The sequence below is a fragment of the Rhagoletis zephyria genome, unplaced genomic scaffold (genome assembly GCF_001687245.7).
Source record: "Rhagoletis zephyria isolate East Lansing unplaced genomic scaffold, Rhagoletis_zephyria_1.1 Rzeph_scaffold_01469, whole genome shotgun sequence".
Taxonomy (NCBI): domain Eukaryota; kingdom Metazoa; phylum Arthropoda; class Insecta; order Diptera; family Tephritidae; genus Rhagoletis; species Rhagoletis zephyria.
The window spans coordinates 27,839-44,026 of record NW_016158553.1 but is presented as its reverse complement, the minus strand read 5'-3'; the positions used below and the strand labels follow the sequence as shown (position 1 = coordinate 44,026).

At 32.5% G+C, this 16,188-nt stretch overlaps 1 protein-coding gene across 1 annotated transcript in view; it reads right to left on the bottom strand.

Annotated features, from left to right (window-relative positions):
- fzr (fizzy and cell division cycle 20 related) overlaps window positions 1–16,188 on the bottom strand; it is a 98,719-nt gene that overhangs the window by 59,107 nt on the left and 23,424 nt on the right. The window contains exon 3 of the mRNA XM_017617702.1: window positions 10,718–10,970. Coding sequence (XP_017473191.1) covers window positions 10,718–10,970 — 253 coding nt within the window. The remainder of the gene's footprint in view (window positions 1–10,717; window positions 10,971–16,188) is intronic.

Below are 16,188 nucleotides of genomic sequence, written 5' to 3'. Positions count from 1 at the left end.
CTAAAAAATCAACGGTAATTTTTAGCCACTTGAAACTTGCACATTATTAGACTAAAATTGAATGGGCTATAAAACTGTTTATTCAAAAAAATTCTACCGCTTCTGAGAAAAAAGTTTGAAATTTGGGTGAAAATTTGTTGCACTTTTTTGCGGTCTTTTAAAAAGTTTTAAACTTGAGTTTATGTGAGTTTTGTGAGAGAATTAACTGTATTTTAATTGAAAATTCTTAAAAATAAATAAATAAACATGAGTGGCAAACAATATCACTTTGAAATGGGGGTGCTATTGTATTACTGTATATTAGAGTGGTTAAATTTTCTTTTTTTTTTTGAAATTCATAAACGCTGCCTCAAATTATTGTTATCTGCGATAAAAAGAGACTCTTATTTTTTTTTACTTTGAAAAAAAAGTTTTGGTTAGAGGTAGCGCTGGTCGGTTTTTTGTAAAAACGCTGATGTTCTCAAATTTTCTATTTTCTTGACATGTTAAAATTCTGCTAAAAATGTGGTTTTTACATGTAATTACTCTGGTATTATTGGGGAATATTCCCTTAATTACGTACCTGTCTTGGACAGTTAGAATGGGCCTAGTTCCCGAAAATATGCTTTCGAAAAGAGACTACTAACATTAAAACGTTGATACTGAACGGTTTACGCATTGTCATGGAATGGAACTTGTTACCAATGTCAATTTTTAAAAATTCCGAAATGGCGGATCCAAAATGGCGATAATTTTTTTTTAAATTATTGGATTTTTTCGAAACCCGGCACTAGGGAGTTTTTTTGGTCGATGATTACGAATCTGAAGTAAATTTTTTTTTATTGAAAATGGCGTATCCAATATGGCGATCAAATTCTTAAAAAATTAATAAAATTAAAAAGTTTATACTGAACGTTTTAAGCATTGTCAACCGTTGAAACTCGTTACCAGCGGGATTCTGGAGTTGCTGATTACGAATCTGATTTTATGAGATTTGTTTAAAACTCGGAACCAATAATACCAGAGTAATTACATTTAAAAACCAAATTTTCCGCTGCATTTTTAAATGTCACAAAAATAGAAAAAAATTTAGAACATCAAGGTTTTTATAAAAAACCGACCAGCGCGACCTTCAAAAAAACTTTTTTTTTCAAAATAAAAAAAATACGTACCTCTTTTTTTTATCACAAATAACAATATTTTGATGTAGCGTTTATGAATTTCTAAAAATAATGTTTTTTGAACCACTCTAATATATATATACATACCATGATAAAAATATAGGAATTAAGACGGTTTTGCCTTACTATGTTTTTATCAACATACCTAGAAACAAATTGAACAAAAATTATTTGAAGCGTTCGGACGTTCCGATTTTCAATTTCCTTACAATCGGTAATCCTATAGCTTTCTGAACAAAAATTTTATGCGACTGGCAAGAGTAACCAAAACTAGCTTTTGTATTCAAATTTTGACAAATAAAGTAAACGTTATGACTTTTTTTCCTAACGCTTGAAAAAAAAAATACAATTTGTAATTTATCTTGATTAATCTATTTTTACGTTGTTTTTGTTGTAAGACTTACGGAACATAAGCTGTACTAAATATTTGTATAGAGTTCCAATTTTTTTTTAATCGTGTACCAAAATTATGAAGGCACACACAAAGAGGTTTTTTTAGATAAATTTCTTCTAGATTTATTAATCACACGAATATTTCTTGGCTTTACACATTCTTTGCTGGCGTCATTTTAAAGATAGCCAGTTGACATTGAATCTAGATCAATGCAATGTTCCTATTCGTTTCACTCTGGTATTCTCGTGAAAAATGTGTTTGATAGAATGGCATTAGAGATTCTATCGTGCCCAAACTGCGTAGTGGTTCAGTTGCATTGCAACCAGCCTGAAGTACCTTTGCGCACGTTTCATCTTGCTACAACATGCAGGCAGACTACTAGCGTGTTAGAATATTCGCCTTTTTTAGAAAACCGGTTTTCGAGTTATTCGAAAGATGGCAATTTGAAAATTAAGAAAAAGCTGGATAAATAAGTCAAAATAAGTTCGAAGAACTTTGGATTACAAGTAAAATTGACCAAAATGAATGAAAAATTCACACTTAATGGGGTTCACCCCATCGCGATGCATCGCTGCAACAACAGACCTTTGTCGCGATAAATTCTAACATGTAGAACCGATTGTCTTGGGAATGGGAATATACCATCCGCTGAACCAGACTGACGATTATAATATAGTATATTATAAACAAGTTATAAAACGGGAATCAATCAACACTATCGTAAACTCTCACCTTGAATAATAGGAAACCTATCTTAAGTTGGGAGTTTTACATGTATTACCTTCTGAAAATTAGCTCTAGGCCTTCCTGGTACTAAACTAGTTAACTCGAAATTCTCTGTTTTTGATTAGAAACATTTTAAGATTCTTAAAGGTAAAATTTATGTATGGCACAACGCCGAAACCGGTTTGTCTCCAAACCAAATTTGACAAGGGATGACGGAAAATCGTTCCACATTACATCACACTCCTACCCTGTCGGAAATACCAACAACAAAAATGAGAATTTATTTATTTTGCCTACATTGAAGTGCCCTTAACACTTGCGTAATTGTATCAATCTGGATAACATCTATAATGATATTTGTAAATATAACTAAGATAATGATATCGATTGAAATATATCACTATCTAGTTCTAGCTTGCATTTTATTATACTAAAATTGAATAGGCTACAAGGTTTTTCCATTTATTACAACGCTTTTATCAACTTGCAATGTTGTGTGTCCAGAAACTTTCAATGTTGTGGATCCAGAAACTTTCAATGTTGTGTGTCCGACACCATAAAACCTTTGCTTTGAAAAGTTTCTATAAAAAAGCATAGTGCATAGGGCGACATCTGTACTGAATAGGGCGAGGTAGATGACATCTAGATGTCGCCCTATGTACTACGTTTGCTACAGCGGAAATAAACGACACGCCATTTCTTTAAATAAAATTAATTGGTGCTCGTTTGTATGTACATACATATGTAAGTGCATGTGTGTGCACCTTTCTATTAATATCGTTGAATTATTTTAATATCTATTGCAAAATTTTATTCAGACAGGAATTTTTTTCGCCGAGGATGTTACGGGTTTCTGCCATATAAAAATAAATTGTGTTTAGTCGTTATATGGAAGCAAATGAGACAAAAAAAATTCTAAAAAATTAACGGCAATCATTAGCGACTTGAAACTTCCACATTATTGGACAAAATTGAATGCGCTATAAAACTGTGTACTCAAAAAAATTCTAGAGCTTCTGAGAAAAAAGTTTGAAATGTAATGGAAAGTTTGTTGCATTTTTTTGCGGTCTTTTAAAAAGTTTAAAACATTGGTTTATATGGGTTTTGTTAGAGAATGAACTGTATTTTAATTGAAAACTCTTAAAAACAAATAATTAAACATAAGTGGCAAACAATATCGCTTTGAAAGGGGGGTGCTATAGATATGTCCAATACTGTACATATGTATATAGAACATACTTCTGCTCAAAGCATAACAAGGTAGAGGTGATTTCGACATTTCTCTCTTTTGAACTGCGACTAAAATTTTAACTCTTAACCCTATACTGTTCAAAATTTTAATTTGTTTAATATAAATTTTCAATTGTGAACTGTGCGACTGATTTTAAATACATAATAAAATGAAGAGGAATTACGGGAGGTATGTTGTGTTTGACAAGAGCCTGGACAACAAACTTGTGCGTTATTTACTTTATTTGCTGCCCATCGCAGCCGGGTATTTCTAAGCGGACGCGTTTGGTCCCAGGTGCAGGAATTATTATACCGAATATGAAGAGAAAATCTTCCACTCATATACATGGATAGACCAAATTTCAAATGGTGGTCTAACAAAACCTAAACCGGAATTCCTTATTGACATAAAGAAACTGAAATTAACTTTTAATAAATTTAATGGAAAGCAAATTTCGAATTGCAAAAATTAATAGCTGAATTATTGAAGTTAAGTTCTGATGTAAATTTAGAATAATCAAACCTTTTTTTAGATGTGTAATATACTTTAGAATTAAGTATTTGAATAAAAATAAATAAATGCTTAAAAACATTGGTCTAGTAAAAGCAAGAAAATTCCAAAATTTATAAACGAGTGTGTTTCACTTAGTGTGTAATTTTGTGTAAGTATGCATTTCCACATTTACATTAAAACAAAGGAAGCTGATTCTAATGAGATTTTAAAAATTTTCATATCTACAAAAACTTCCATTTCAAAGATATTAGCCCGCAGTTATGTCAAAATAAAGTCGATTCTAAAGTTAAAAGCCGCTTTTTTTGACAGATATCCCATTGAAAGTTATGTCAAAAAGCTGCTTTTAACTTTAGGAGTCGACTTTATTTTGACTATAGCTACGGGCCGTTGAGTTTTATCAAATATGGTAAATGCATAACAGAGGGTTAATTTCTTTGTTTATATTTTTTGACATTACAGTCAGCTATGAGAGAGCTCGACTGAATTGTCACTTCTACCTTGTTGAATATACTTTGCTTCTGCTTATATGACAGAGGTGGCCAAAACTCACACAATCATATACTTCAATTTTGCAAAACCATGAGAGAATGAAGAGAATTAGTCGCTCACTCGTCTGATGCAAACAGTGTTGTCAACGATTTAAAGTTGCAAATTATAAGAAAAAGGGATTTGTTATTACGTAAATAGTGTGAAAGGTAGAGATTATATTAAAGAATTAACTTTTTAATATGGTTTAATTCACTTTCATTGCTGGCTTGGATTTTTTATTATAATTAAAATTAAAATTAAAGCAAATAGTTGAATACATTGTTAAGTCAGCAAGAATTGCCTATGGTATACCAAAGCGATACATGGTTTTGACGGTAAACGAAGCATATCAGCTGTTTACAAAGGAATTCAAGGATTTTGACATTAGCAAAACAAAATTTTAGGCGATCAGATCAACGGAAAAAAGGTCAATTGACACTATTTCGCATACTGGTGCGAAATAAAGTCAATTGACATTATTACCTTTTCAAAAGCGAAATAAAATACATTGGCCTTATTGCTCTTTCAAACATTAAATTTGGGTCCGCGCGCCACACCGCGTCGCACCCTGCCCCGCTCGCGCCTAATTTTTGTTGACTTTAATTGCTTTTGGAAAGGTAATAATGTCAATTGACTTTATTTCGCACCAGTATGCGAAATAGTGTCAACTGACCTTATTTCCGTCGATAACAAGACCTGTCACCTTATGTCACCCACTAGCTACTCAGGCCTTAAGTGCTTTGTATTATTTACAATACATCCTCATATTTGCATTAAAAAACGAGTGTGTTTAAATTCTTAAACAAAAAAATTGATCTCATTGATAAAAATCTGAACGTCCGAACGCGAACGTCCGAACAATTTTGCAGTTTTGGACAGCTATTGAACATCGTTATGATGTTTAAGTTTGACGCAATGGTTATGGCTGCTTATTATTCTAACAACCATTCATACTAGAGTCTGACCGATTCCAATTTTTGTTCCGGTACCGATACCGATGCCGAGCCGATGCCGATTAAATAAAAAATTATAAATAAATGTATTAATCATAAAATCAGTTAATTTAACGAAGTTAAAACAAAAGAAAAAATAACTGAATTCATTGGCAACTTTACATACCCATGTATGTACATATGTATGTGTAAAAATATATGTGCATATATCACATTTATATACATTACATTAGACTGCATCACCAAACAAAGTTGCGGTTTTTCCGCCAGGATTACCAAATCAATTATATTTTAAGACGTCCACCAAAACATTTCGGAAAAATATTAAGATTTAAGTGAGCTGGACCGATTCGAAAATATGTACCTCCAAAAATGGAGTTTTTTATGAATAAAAATAGTTTCTTAAAGAACTTTTTGAAAAAAGTCCCCTCACATGACAAAACAGATTAAGCTTAAAAAATCTGCATACAAATATTTAAAAATCTTTTCAACGGAATCGTAAGAATGAGAATTTTGATGCTGTGTTTTTACTTTTCTCAATGATTGATTTACGAAAAACTTGAATAACTGGACCTCAGTAGAAACGTATTTTCACACTGTTTTTATTTCTGTGCGAAAAAAAGTCATTCGGGACCCATTTTTTTTTTTTCAAACACCAACACATCTTAATCCAACTTTGAATGACGTTCGTTCATCCTACCTTTCTCTTTCATCCTTTGAATGAGTTTATTATCAAATAAATAGAAAGGGTGCGAAAATACCTTTCCAAAAACAGCATCAAAAATCTCATCATTACGATTCCGTTAAAATTTTTTTTCATTTTTTTTAAATATATTTATGCAAATTTTTTAGCTTGAACCGTTTTGTCATTTGAGAGTTTTTTCAAAAAAAAAATCTTTAAGAAACTATTTTTATTCATAAAAAACTCCATTTTTGGATGTATTTTCAAATCGGTTCAGCTCACTTAAATCTTAATATTTTTCCGAAATATTTTGGTCGACGCCTTAAAATATAATAGATTTTATAATTCAGATGGAAAAATAGTACTGAATTTTTTTGTATGGGGAGTGATGCATTACATAAAACACTTTTTTATATGGTGCTAAGCAAGAAATATTTAGGAACATAAAATTTCATTTCGTTACTAAAATACACTCTTTTGCAATCAATGCATAAGAACTTATATGCAAGGTATGTATGTACATACACATAGTGGTCCACTAAATAAAAAAATGCGATATTTTGACCGCTTTTGGCATTTTTCTTTTGTTTATTTAATGTTTATTATTTTTTTATAAATGTCTAGTTGGTATACAAATAAAAGCACCATATAAATTCCGATTTCAACTTTGTATAAAAATTAGAAAAATTCTTCTTATTTTCACCAAAATTTCAAACGATATAATCAGAATTTTGGTATGCGGTTTTGTAAACCATTTAATTCAAGTATAATGAAGTGCAAGTTTCAAGCTGCTATAAAATCCCGTAAACTTTTGTAAATTTTTTTTGCTGGCAGAATTGTCGAACATACTTTTGTATGGAAAAACCTGAAGCACCTTCATCCAAAAAAATTCATTTTTGTGGGCTGCCTGTAAATGGTTTTTGATGTCGGCTGTTGTCTGTCGCTTCACCTGAACATATGAAAAGAAATTCCAAAGAATCGGCGAAAAAAGGCCGGTGCCGATGGTGATGCCGATGCTCAATTTTGTGCCGATACTAGCCGATGCCGATTAATCGGTCGGACTCTAATTCATACTCACATACACTACACTCGTACTTTTTTTGTAAAATTCATCAGCCATCTTCGACACGAGTTCCATTTTGGGAACGTCCGAAAGGGTTCTTTTAATCGCTATACACTTACCATATAACATTTGTGGAAAGTATTTATATTTTTTTAGATTGGTATTGTTGATGACTATTCATGACAAAAAATTTGTGTTCATTGAGAGCCTACTATAGTTTTTATGAAGAAAAGTGTATCCAAACGGAACGCCCGTAACCCAGAAAACACCCATATTTATGTATGTATTCGAGTGGTCTAAATTTTTTTAGGGGCAAAAAATGTCATCGTAGAAGACGGGGCGCCCCCTTAGTTTTTTTCCTTTTGGTATTTGTAATATCTACATGAACTTTCAATTTTCTACTGTAAAAGCCAGTATGCAGCTCTCAAGAAAAGCAAAAACTCCATATAAAATGACGTACAAGAAATAGGTAAGAAATTTTCTCGAGTCAAATTTCCTTAAGGCACTACGCAGTTCTTAAGAAATTTGCTACGGTTTCTACTGCGGGTTTCTAAAGTTTTTTGTGAAAAAGAGCACAAAGCAACACAGGTTTACAAAGAAATATATGCCCGTTCCATTATTTCTTGAGGAAAGAGTGAGGCAACAGGCTCAGGTGTCAAAATTCCTTGGACACACACAGGAAATAATGGAAATTTTGTCTTGTCCGTTTTCTTTAGAGCTGCATACGGGCCTTAACCAGTGCAGGGTGCTCAATGACCTTGAAATGCGCTACTGAATCCCTTTGAGGATGTGAAAAATGGTGTTTCCATGACAACTGAAGCCGGTAATAATTTTTAAGCTAATTTAAATTTGAAATTGTCTTTTTGTCATTAGCCGTCATCGATTCGCCAACAGTTAGCGAGTGGCGAAACGAACGAACTCAATGAGGTACAACCAAACTCGATATCGTCTATCCGTGCTAGCTAACTTTGTTGTTGCTTTCACATGCAAAATTCTTCTTTAACGACCGGAACTCAAACATAGCGAGCGAGAAGTGGCGAATCGATGACGGCTATTATTAATATGTACACTGCCGGAACAAAGTATTGGCACAGCAAATTTTTCACAATATATGCAACAATTTTCATTCGAATATTTTTCCGCTAATTTCGTATAAAAATATGGTTCATTCTACAACAAAAAATATAAAAATATAGTTCCTAAATTATGTGCAAAACTCGCAAAAATTCAGCAAATTTTCATGAAAATTTTCAACTTTTTTACAATTTTTTGAGTTTGCAGATTTGTAGTCCAATCAATTTTATTATAAAGAGCAAGTTTTAAGTAAATAGGAATTACTGTTGAGTTTTGGAATTTTTTTCACGCATTTTTTTCGAAAATACTTTATATGGAAAAAATGCAAAACACCTTCAACAAAAAAAAATTCTCAAAACCCAACGCGATTTTTGACTAACTCCGAACTTGCATTCTACATTCGGCTGCAAAGCTGCATACTCAAAAAAATTCTAAAATCTGATTAAAAAGTTGAAAATTTTGATGAAAATTTGCTGAATTAAAAATGGGGTGTCAAATTAAAGCGATTGGCCTGTAGATGCGCAAACTGGTTTTATTTTAACAATTAAATTCAAAGTATTTAATAATCAATGCCATCATACCCGCACCGTTCGTTCGATTTTCCAAAATGATCTTTCATATTAAAAGGCTTGGACTGCAATGTACTATAACTTCTTACTTTTCTAAAAGGAGTTGCCACCATTTAAAAATTATATTCAAATTATTTTAAAAATAAATCACTTATTACAAAATGGGTATCAATCGAAATGGGTTTGAAAAACTTTGTTTCTTAATCAAATTCAATTAAAATCAAATTCAATTTGAGTTAAGCGAATTCGGTAAGAGAAGTACGTATCACCGAATGGTTGCCAAACGAAAGGGTTTTCAGAAGGTAGTAATTTGAAAAAATATGGATGTTAAGCGCGAAAGTTTTAAGTAATATTTAGTTTGAACACTAAAAATATTTTTGAGGTATTGGAAGAGGGTTTGAAAAATCCTTATTTCTGAATTATATTTAAAGGGGTTGCCGCATGTTTAAAAAATAAAATTCCACTTAATTCATCAGTTAATTAAAATATTTATCGCAATATCCAACGAAGGAGAGTTACCAACGTTTTAGCTTGAAAATACTTTTGAAGAGGGCTGCCACCTATTTGAAAGGTCTAATTTAATTAACTAATACAAAAACTATTTGTAATATCAAAATACGGGAGTCAAAAGAAAGAGTGTTAAGAAATCTTTAGTTTGAACATTTGGAATATTTGAATAGGGTTTCCACGTGCTTAAAAAGTTACATTCAAATTATTCAATAAGTTGCATGAATTTATTAAAATATGGGCATCAATCTAAATTGGTTTGAAAACTCTTATTTCTTGACCTTTATTTAGGAGGATGGCCACGTGTTTAAACAGTAAAATTCCACTTAGTTCATCAGTTTATTGAAATACATGTGTATAACAATGTCAGACAAAAGAGATTTAAGAAAATTGTGGTTTGAAAATGCTTTTGAAAAGGATTTCACCTGTTTGGCAAGTCGAATTTAGTTAACTTATCAACAACTTTAATGAAATATTAATCGAATGAGATTTATGAAAGCTTTAGTTTAAAACACCTTTTATTAGCCTGGGCAGGTTTCCGACATGTCATATCGATCTAACTAGGTATATATGTAAGTATGTACTTATATTATACGAAAAGGCATATTTTTTTCGTGGTCATTCGATCTGCGCCGTTTTTTCTTCGAATTTAAAAAATTAGAGGTCTCGTCAAAGATCTTAGCCTGTAGATGTGCGATAAAGTTTTTTTTTAATTAAGAACTTTTTTATCGGTACATATAAGTTGATTTGAATTTTGGTGAAATTAAAAACGTCCCCAATGCGAGACTATGTCTTCACTTAGAAACGGCTCCACGGATTTAGATGAAATATGGCACTCGGATCGCTTATAATCTTAACTAATATTTGGAATATTTTTAAGATTTGTGAAATTCAATTTTGGGCGTTTTACCGCCATGCGGGTTCACTACAAAACATATTCAGCTTCGGTGCTCGCTGTTAATTTCAGCAACTCAGAACGGATTATCTGTGAACCATGTCTATAAAGGGACTAACGAAATATAAATGCATTTTAAACAAGAAACAGATACTTGCAGAATAAAGCCATAATAGCCCTCACATGTTAATTTGCTGGTTAATTGTAGTTTATGAATGCAATGAATACCTAACAAGCATTAAACGTTTGTGCATTAAGTTTAATTAATACAATATGCAGTTATTCATAAGTAACTCTACTTTAACGCTATGCATTTAAACAATACACTTATTTCTATGAAAAGGTTTAATTATGTTTTGAAGCTAAATACAGTGCAACTTCGTGCTGTGCAGCCCAGACGCTAGTGACGACATTGAACTCACCTGCTTTGTGGGCGATTGGTACTTGAAAAGACTTCTTTTCGCCGCTGGTGTGTAGGTGTTCTCGTTGCGTTCATCACTAACCGCCTTCACGTCCTCAATGGCGGTGCCAAGAAGCTCATTCTTTAATAGGCAGGAGTATGCTAAGCTATCACGTGCAGATTCACCGCAGTCACGTTGCTTTTTACTCGTCTGAGGTGAATTCTCATTCGATTTATTTATAGATGCAAAATTGGTTTGCCAATTGTTGTTGGCTCTGTAAGAAAGAATTATATTACAATAAAGACTATTTTGTATGCAAAAAATAAACATTAAATAAGAGTACAGCATAAAATGTATATAAATTTTGTATTTGCATGTTTTTACCGAGTTTCTTTGCATCGGTATCTATAAATATTTATGTATGTACAAATGCACATTTAAAAACGGTAAATCAACTTCCGCACAAGATTTCCAAATTTATATATTTTAACACATTAGGATACGGCATGCTTCCTTCAACATTTTCAATGAGCCAAATAATTTATGTATGTACATACATACATACTTACGTACATATGTCTTTTTGTTTGTCATTAAATTTCGTAAAATTCATACGCACACAAATTCCTCACACAATTTCGACGTCACGCACAGGTGTGATTGCTGCACTGTTATACCTCACCCAAAAGCGGGTGCATATTCTTTTCCCTTCTAAACTTTTTGTGTGAATTATTTATTGAAGGTGGAAGTACAATGTATCAAATAAGCTTATAGTGACGCTGCATGCATTCAAAATTAGCTGACGATTTAAATTAAAATATTTATTGAAAGGTAAGGACTTAATTTGGAAAAATAAAATAAAATATATAATTTCTGTGCATGTTTGCATGTGTACGAGTGCCGGCTCGTTGAATAAAACGCGATATTTAACCATCGCAGAAAGGCCCATTCGTTGGCCACTTGTTGGATAGGAAAGTTTGCGGTGCAAAAAAGAAGAAATGAAAAGAATATACATACATGGCATGAAGAGCCAAGGTTTGCACACCTGAAGCATTAACTTATGCTAGAATTTCTTTATTATGAAAAATACATGAGTGCATTTAGCTCATTATAAAACTTGTATTATTAATCATTAGTCAGCAGTAGTATGCTTAATTCCGATTACTTTGAATGGCATTGCAATATCTTGCTTGCCTTTTTTCTAACTTTGTCATTTTCACGTTTCTCATTGCACGTTTCGCATGTTGTAGCGATATTTTAAACCTTTGCAAGCAATAAATTTGTTTGTGCCATTAAATATTAAACATTTGGAGGAATTGTGCAGTGTTTGACACGAAGTTACCTTGCAATTACCAAGGTAATGTGCATTTGATATGAATTATAAGCTTTGTGACACATGAATTTTCGATGAAACCATGCTGTTAGAATATATTAAATTTTTGTATGTGTATTTTAAAAATCATGCAATTGTATTTTGCATTAGTTGCATAAATTATTTGAAGTGGTTTACATACATATATGCAGCTGCCTTTTCAGAGATCACCACCTCACCTAAAAATACTTCTTCTTGAGCTCACTGGGGTTTGAACCGTGACACTCAAATTAACCACTGAGTTCAGACGTGCCGAGTACGAGAAAACTGTTGGAAGCATATTCTAATTTTTCAATTGCAACTCAACTGCATATATTGAAGACAGTTGGGGTGTTCACAGTTCGTTCCAAATAGTGTCTGAAAATGTAGACGTCTAAATTTTAAGACGTTTTCTAACCGTAAAATCTGTGGTGTTGTTGTTTCCGATACAAAAATGGAAAACGACGCCGTCTACATTTTGTCACACTCAAAGGTTAGTTTTTTTCGCGTCTACATTTTGCAACCTCGCAGCAAGGTTGCATTATGGCAACACTAATCACATTTTTTTATTTATTGGGCACGTTTTCTGTATTTGGATTTAATTTGAGCTCAATTTCTGATGAAAAGAAACAAATCAAGGAAAGGAAATAACAAATATTAGGAATTGGTAATTAAGAGGAAATGTCTGGCAACACCAGCCAAGTTTTGAGACGATTTTGCGACGACTGCTAGAAAGGGGTGCTCACAGTTTGATGCTAAAGATGTCTCAAAATGTAGACGTTACATTTACAGACACAATTCGGAACGAACTGTGAACAGCGCAAGTGAACGAAAATAAACTACATATATTGTACGTTACTATTTCGCTTCGTTTATTACTTCAACAGTTCGGTACAATACAGAAACAAAACAACTGAGTTCACTTTGGCGATAGTACACTCCAGTCGTTTAGTAGTTACAGACAAAACAACAAACGAAATGAATCATGCAGAGAAAGAGATATGTATGTACATTAAGCCGTATCATCACATAAGAAAGAAAAAAAGTTTAATTTAAAAGTGTGTAAATTTTATTTAAATTTTATTTAATTAAGTGCAAGTTTCAAGTGTCCGTAAAATAGCGGTGATTTTTGACAATTTTTTTGGTGATAGTGCTGCGCATTTTCTCTCATACAAAGTATGCTCGACAAAACATTTATATGGAATAAAATGCGCAGAACTGTCAATAAAAAATAAATGAATTTGAAAAATCGGGGCTGTTTTAGAGTCACTTCAAACTTGCACTTAATTACACTATAATTGAATGGGCTACAAAACTGCATATCAGTAATTTTTCTAAAAATATTATTAACTTATTCACTGTAGGTCATTAGGATGGCACACTCCTATGTTGACCTTTTTTAAGAACTATTTCCAGCTCTCGAGAAAAACGAAAAAATCATATAAAATGCTGCCCAAGAAATGGAAAATAAACTTTCTTTTAAGTTTTAGTTTGTAAAAAATTTTAAAATTGCATTTACCCGTAGAATATGCTATATCGTCACTAGACACGGATAAAGGCGTGTTCCATCACGATCAGCGTTGCCGTTTTGGTACAATTGTATATTTTTTAATACTGTTTTTCTAAATTTTAATATCTGATCCTTTTTCGTTCCCAAATGCCGTATTTTGATACTTTCGGCTGGCAGAAATGAATTTTCGAAAACTATGAATAGTACTACTAGTCTAAAGGCTAATATTTTTTTATTGTTATTTGAAGTCTCACAATTTATATATAGATATTTATAAGTTGATTGGGTAACTCTTATAACTGTTATAGGACCCCTAAACCACACAAAAACATTACGAAATATCGAAAAAAATATATTTTTTTGAATTTAGTTTTTTTTTACGTTTTAAAGATGAAGCTATCAATATATACAACGCACATTCATATTTCTTGCACATATTTACTTGAGCAACGTTTCTTCAAAATAAGGTTTGCGCAATTTTATGCTGTAGTAAATTCCACAATATTGACTTGTACAAGTCTCGGGTTGCGCAAGGATTTTGTGTGGTTTAGGGTCAAAGTTCTTTAATTGCGTCGTTGCCCACCGATGTAACAATTGTCCCGGTAAAGGAAGAATGAAATAACTCTTTATAAATTTTAACCAAGGCTATTTAACTTTAATGATAATTGCTCGCTGTATTAAGGCGCCTTTACACGGGTCGATTTTGTAGTAGATTTTTGTCGTTCAACCAAAATCGACCCGTGTAAATGACATCTCAACCACTAGCTGGTCGATTTTCCAGTCTACAGATATCGACTCTTATAAGGCCGCTTTAGCTCCTTATTTGTACAAGGATACGAGGAGAAATGAATTGTTTTTTATAAAGATAAGAAATGCACATGTACTACGAATACTTGATATTTACTTCCATTTTTGTAGTCCGAACCCAGCAAAGAGCGCTCGGTGAAGGTCAGTTAGTGATCAAATTTGTCAACAGGGCTGCCAAACATACATAGCTATGAAGTGCCATATTGAGGATAAAAAAGTGCTAAAACGTGCCAAACAGAAAATTAAAAGTGCCAAAAAAGGTGTCAATCTCTTTAGTTCTTCCCATTAGCATTAAAATTAGACAAATTAAAATAAAAGCCCAATGTCAAAGTAAGATAAACCAGTTGTATACACTATAGAAATTAGAAAATTTTAGTTGAGAAAAAGAAGTACACGCAAAGGATTTCACAAAAATGATTTAAATTTGGCTTTTTTCAAAAGTGCCATTTTGGCACTTTGTGCAAAATTGAAAAATTCAGTGCCATTTCAAGTAAAATAGTGCCAAAAATGGCACGGTTTGAGCCAAGTTGGCAGCCCTGATCGCCAAGTTTTTTTATTTAAAAATGCACCAAAATACTGAAAATAGCGCAATTCCCACGGCTAAAACGGCTTAATGGTTGGATTTTTTGTCGACAATAATCTGAATAAACAGGTTCGTCAAATTTTAAAATTTACAAACTTGGGCGATTTATAATAAAAAATTTAAGTAAAGACTTGTTTACTTAATTAGTTTAGTTAATTCCAATGATTTGAAACGTACTCGTAACGCAATCTCAACCAGAGTCGATATAGGTAACGCGACAGTTAGTACGGCAAAGAAATTGAAACGTATGTTGAAGAAAGTCGGACTAGCAAGAAATATACATGTAGATCCTGTTTTTTGTTCTCTTTTACTTTCATTTTTATGCATTTCAGTGCTGGTTTTTTTAATTCAAGTTGGCCTTCGGTTTTTGGAGTTTAAATAAGTTCTAAGGAAAAAAAGTTAGTTTAAGTAAGCCCATATGTGTACATAGTGCTTGAAAATATCCATTTTAACCTTGCCTTAAAACTTTAAACGTGGGCAAAAATGATGTTTTGTAATTAAGGCAGAATTGAATATACATTTATTCTTGGCAGTATATCCAAACACAAACGCCTGTTAAGCAAACAGTGAAACTATTTGTTATTTTCTAAGTTTGCGAATAAAACTTCACACTTAAATTTAAGTCATTGATAACAAACATTTTATGAAGAAAGTCCCCGTTACGGCCTTCTTTAGAAAAAAATATATGTGTAAAAAAAAAAATAATCGAAATCGGCCCAATTTTATATAACCCTGCCTCCACGATAACGCTAGTAGCCATTTCTAACAGATTTTGGGTCGCTTAGTCAAAAATGGAAACATATATATGTATTTGAATTTTAAGAAAACAAAGAAATAGCAAAATCGGCTAAAAACGGCTAATTTTTCTTACAAAACGGCTAACAAATCGGCTTCCGGCTAAACCGAAACTTCTCCGGCTGTTTGCTATTGCAACTAAATCTAGCCGGAAAACGCCTAAAATGGCAACACTGCATATACAAGCATGGACAGAGAGTGAGCGCCTGCTTAAAGAGCGTAAGCATCACATGCAAATACATGCGAGAGCGTAATAAAGCGAACGCAAATTCATTCAAACCACAGAATAAACAGTATACAGAAGACGCACCACATACAAATTTATTTTTCTTCGGCGGCCGTAATATTACAACCCGGACCAGAGCAGAGGAGTTAACATCACGTCCACTATGAATAACATGAAGTTAACATCTCGCCATAAACACACATCGTGATCAGCGTTGCCG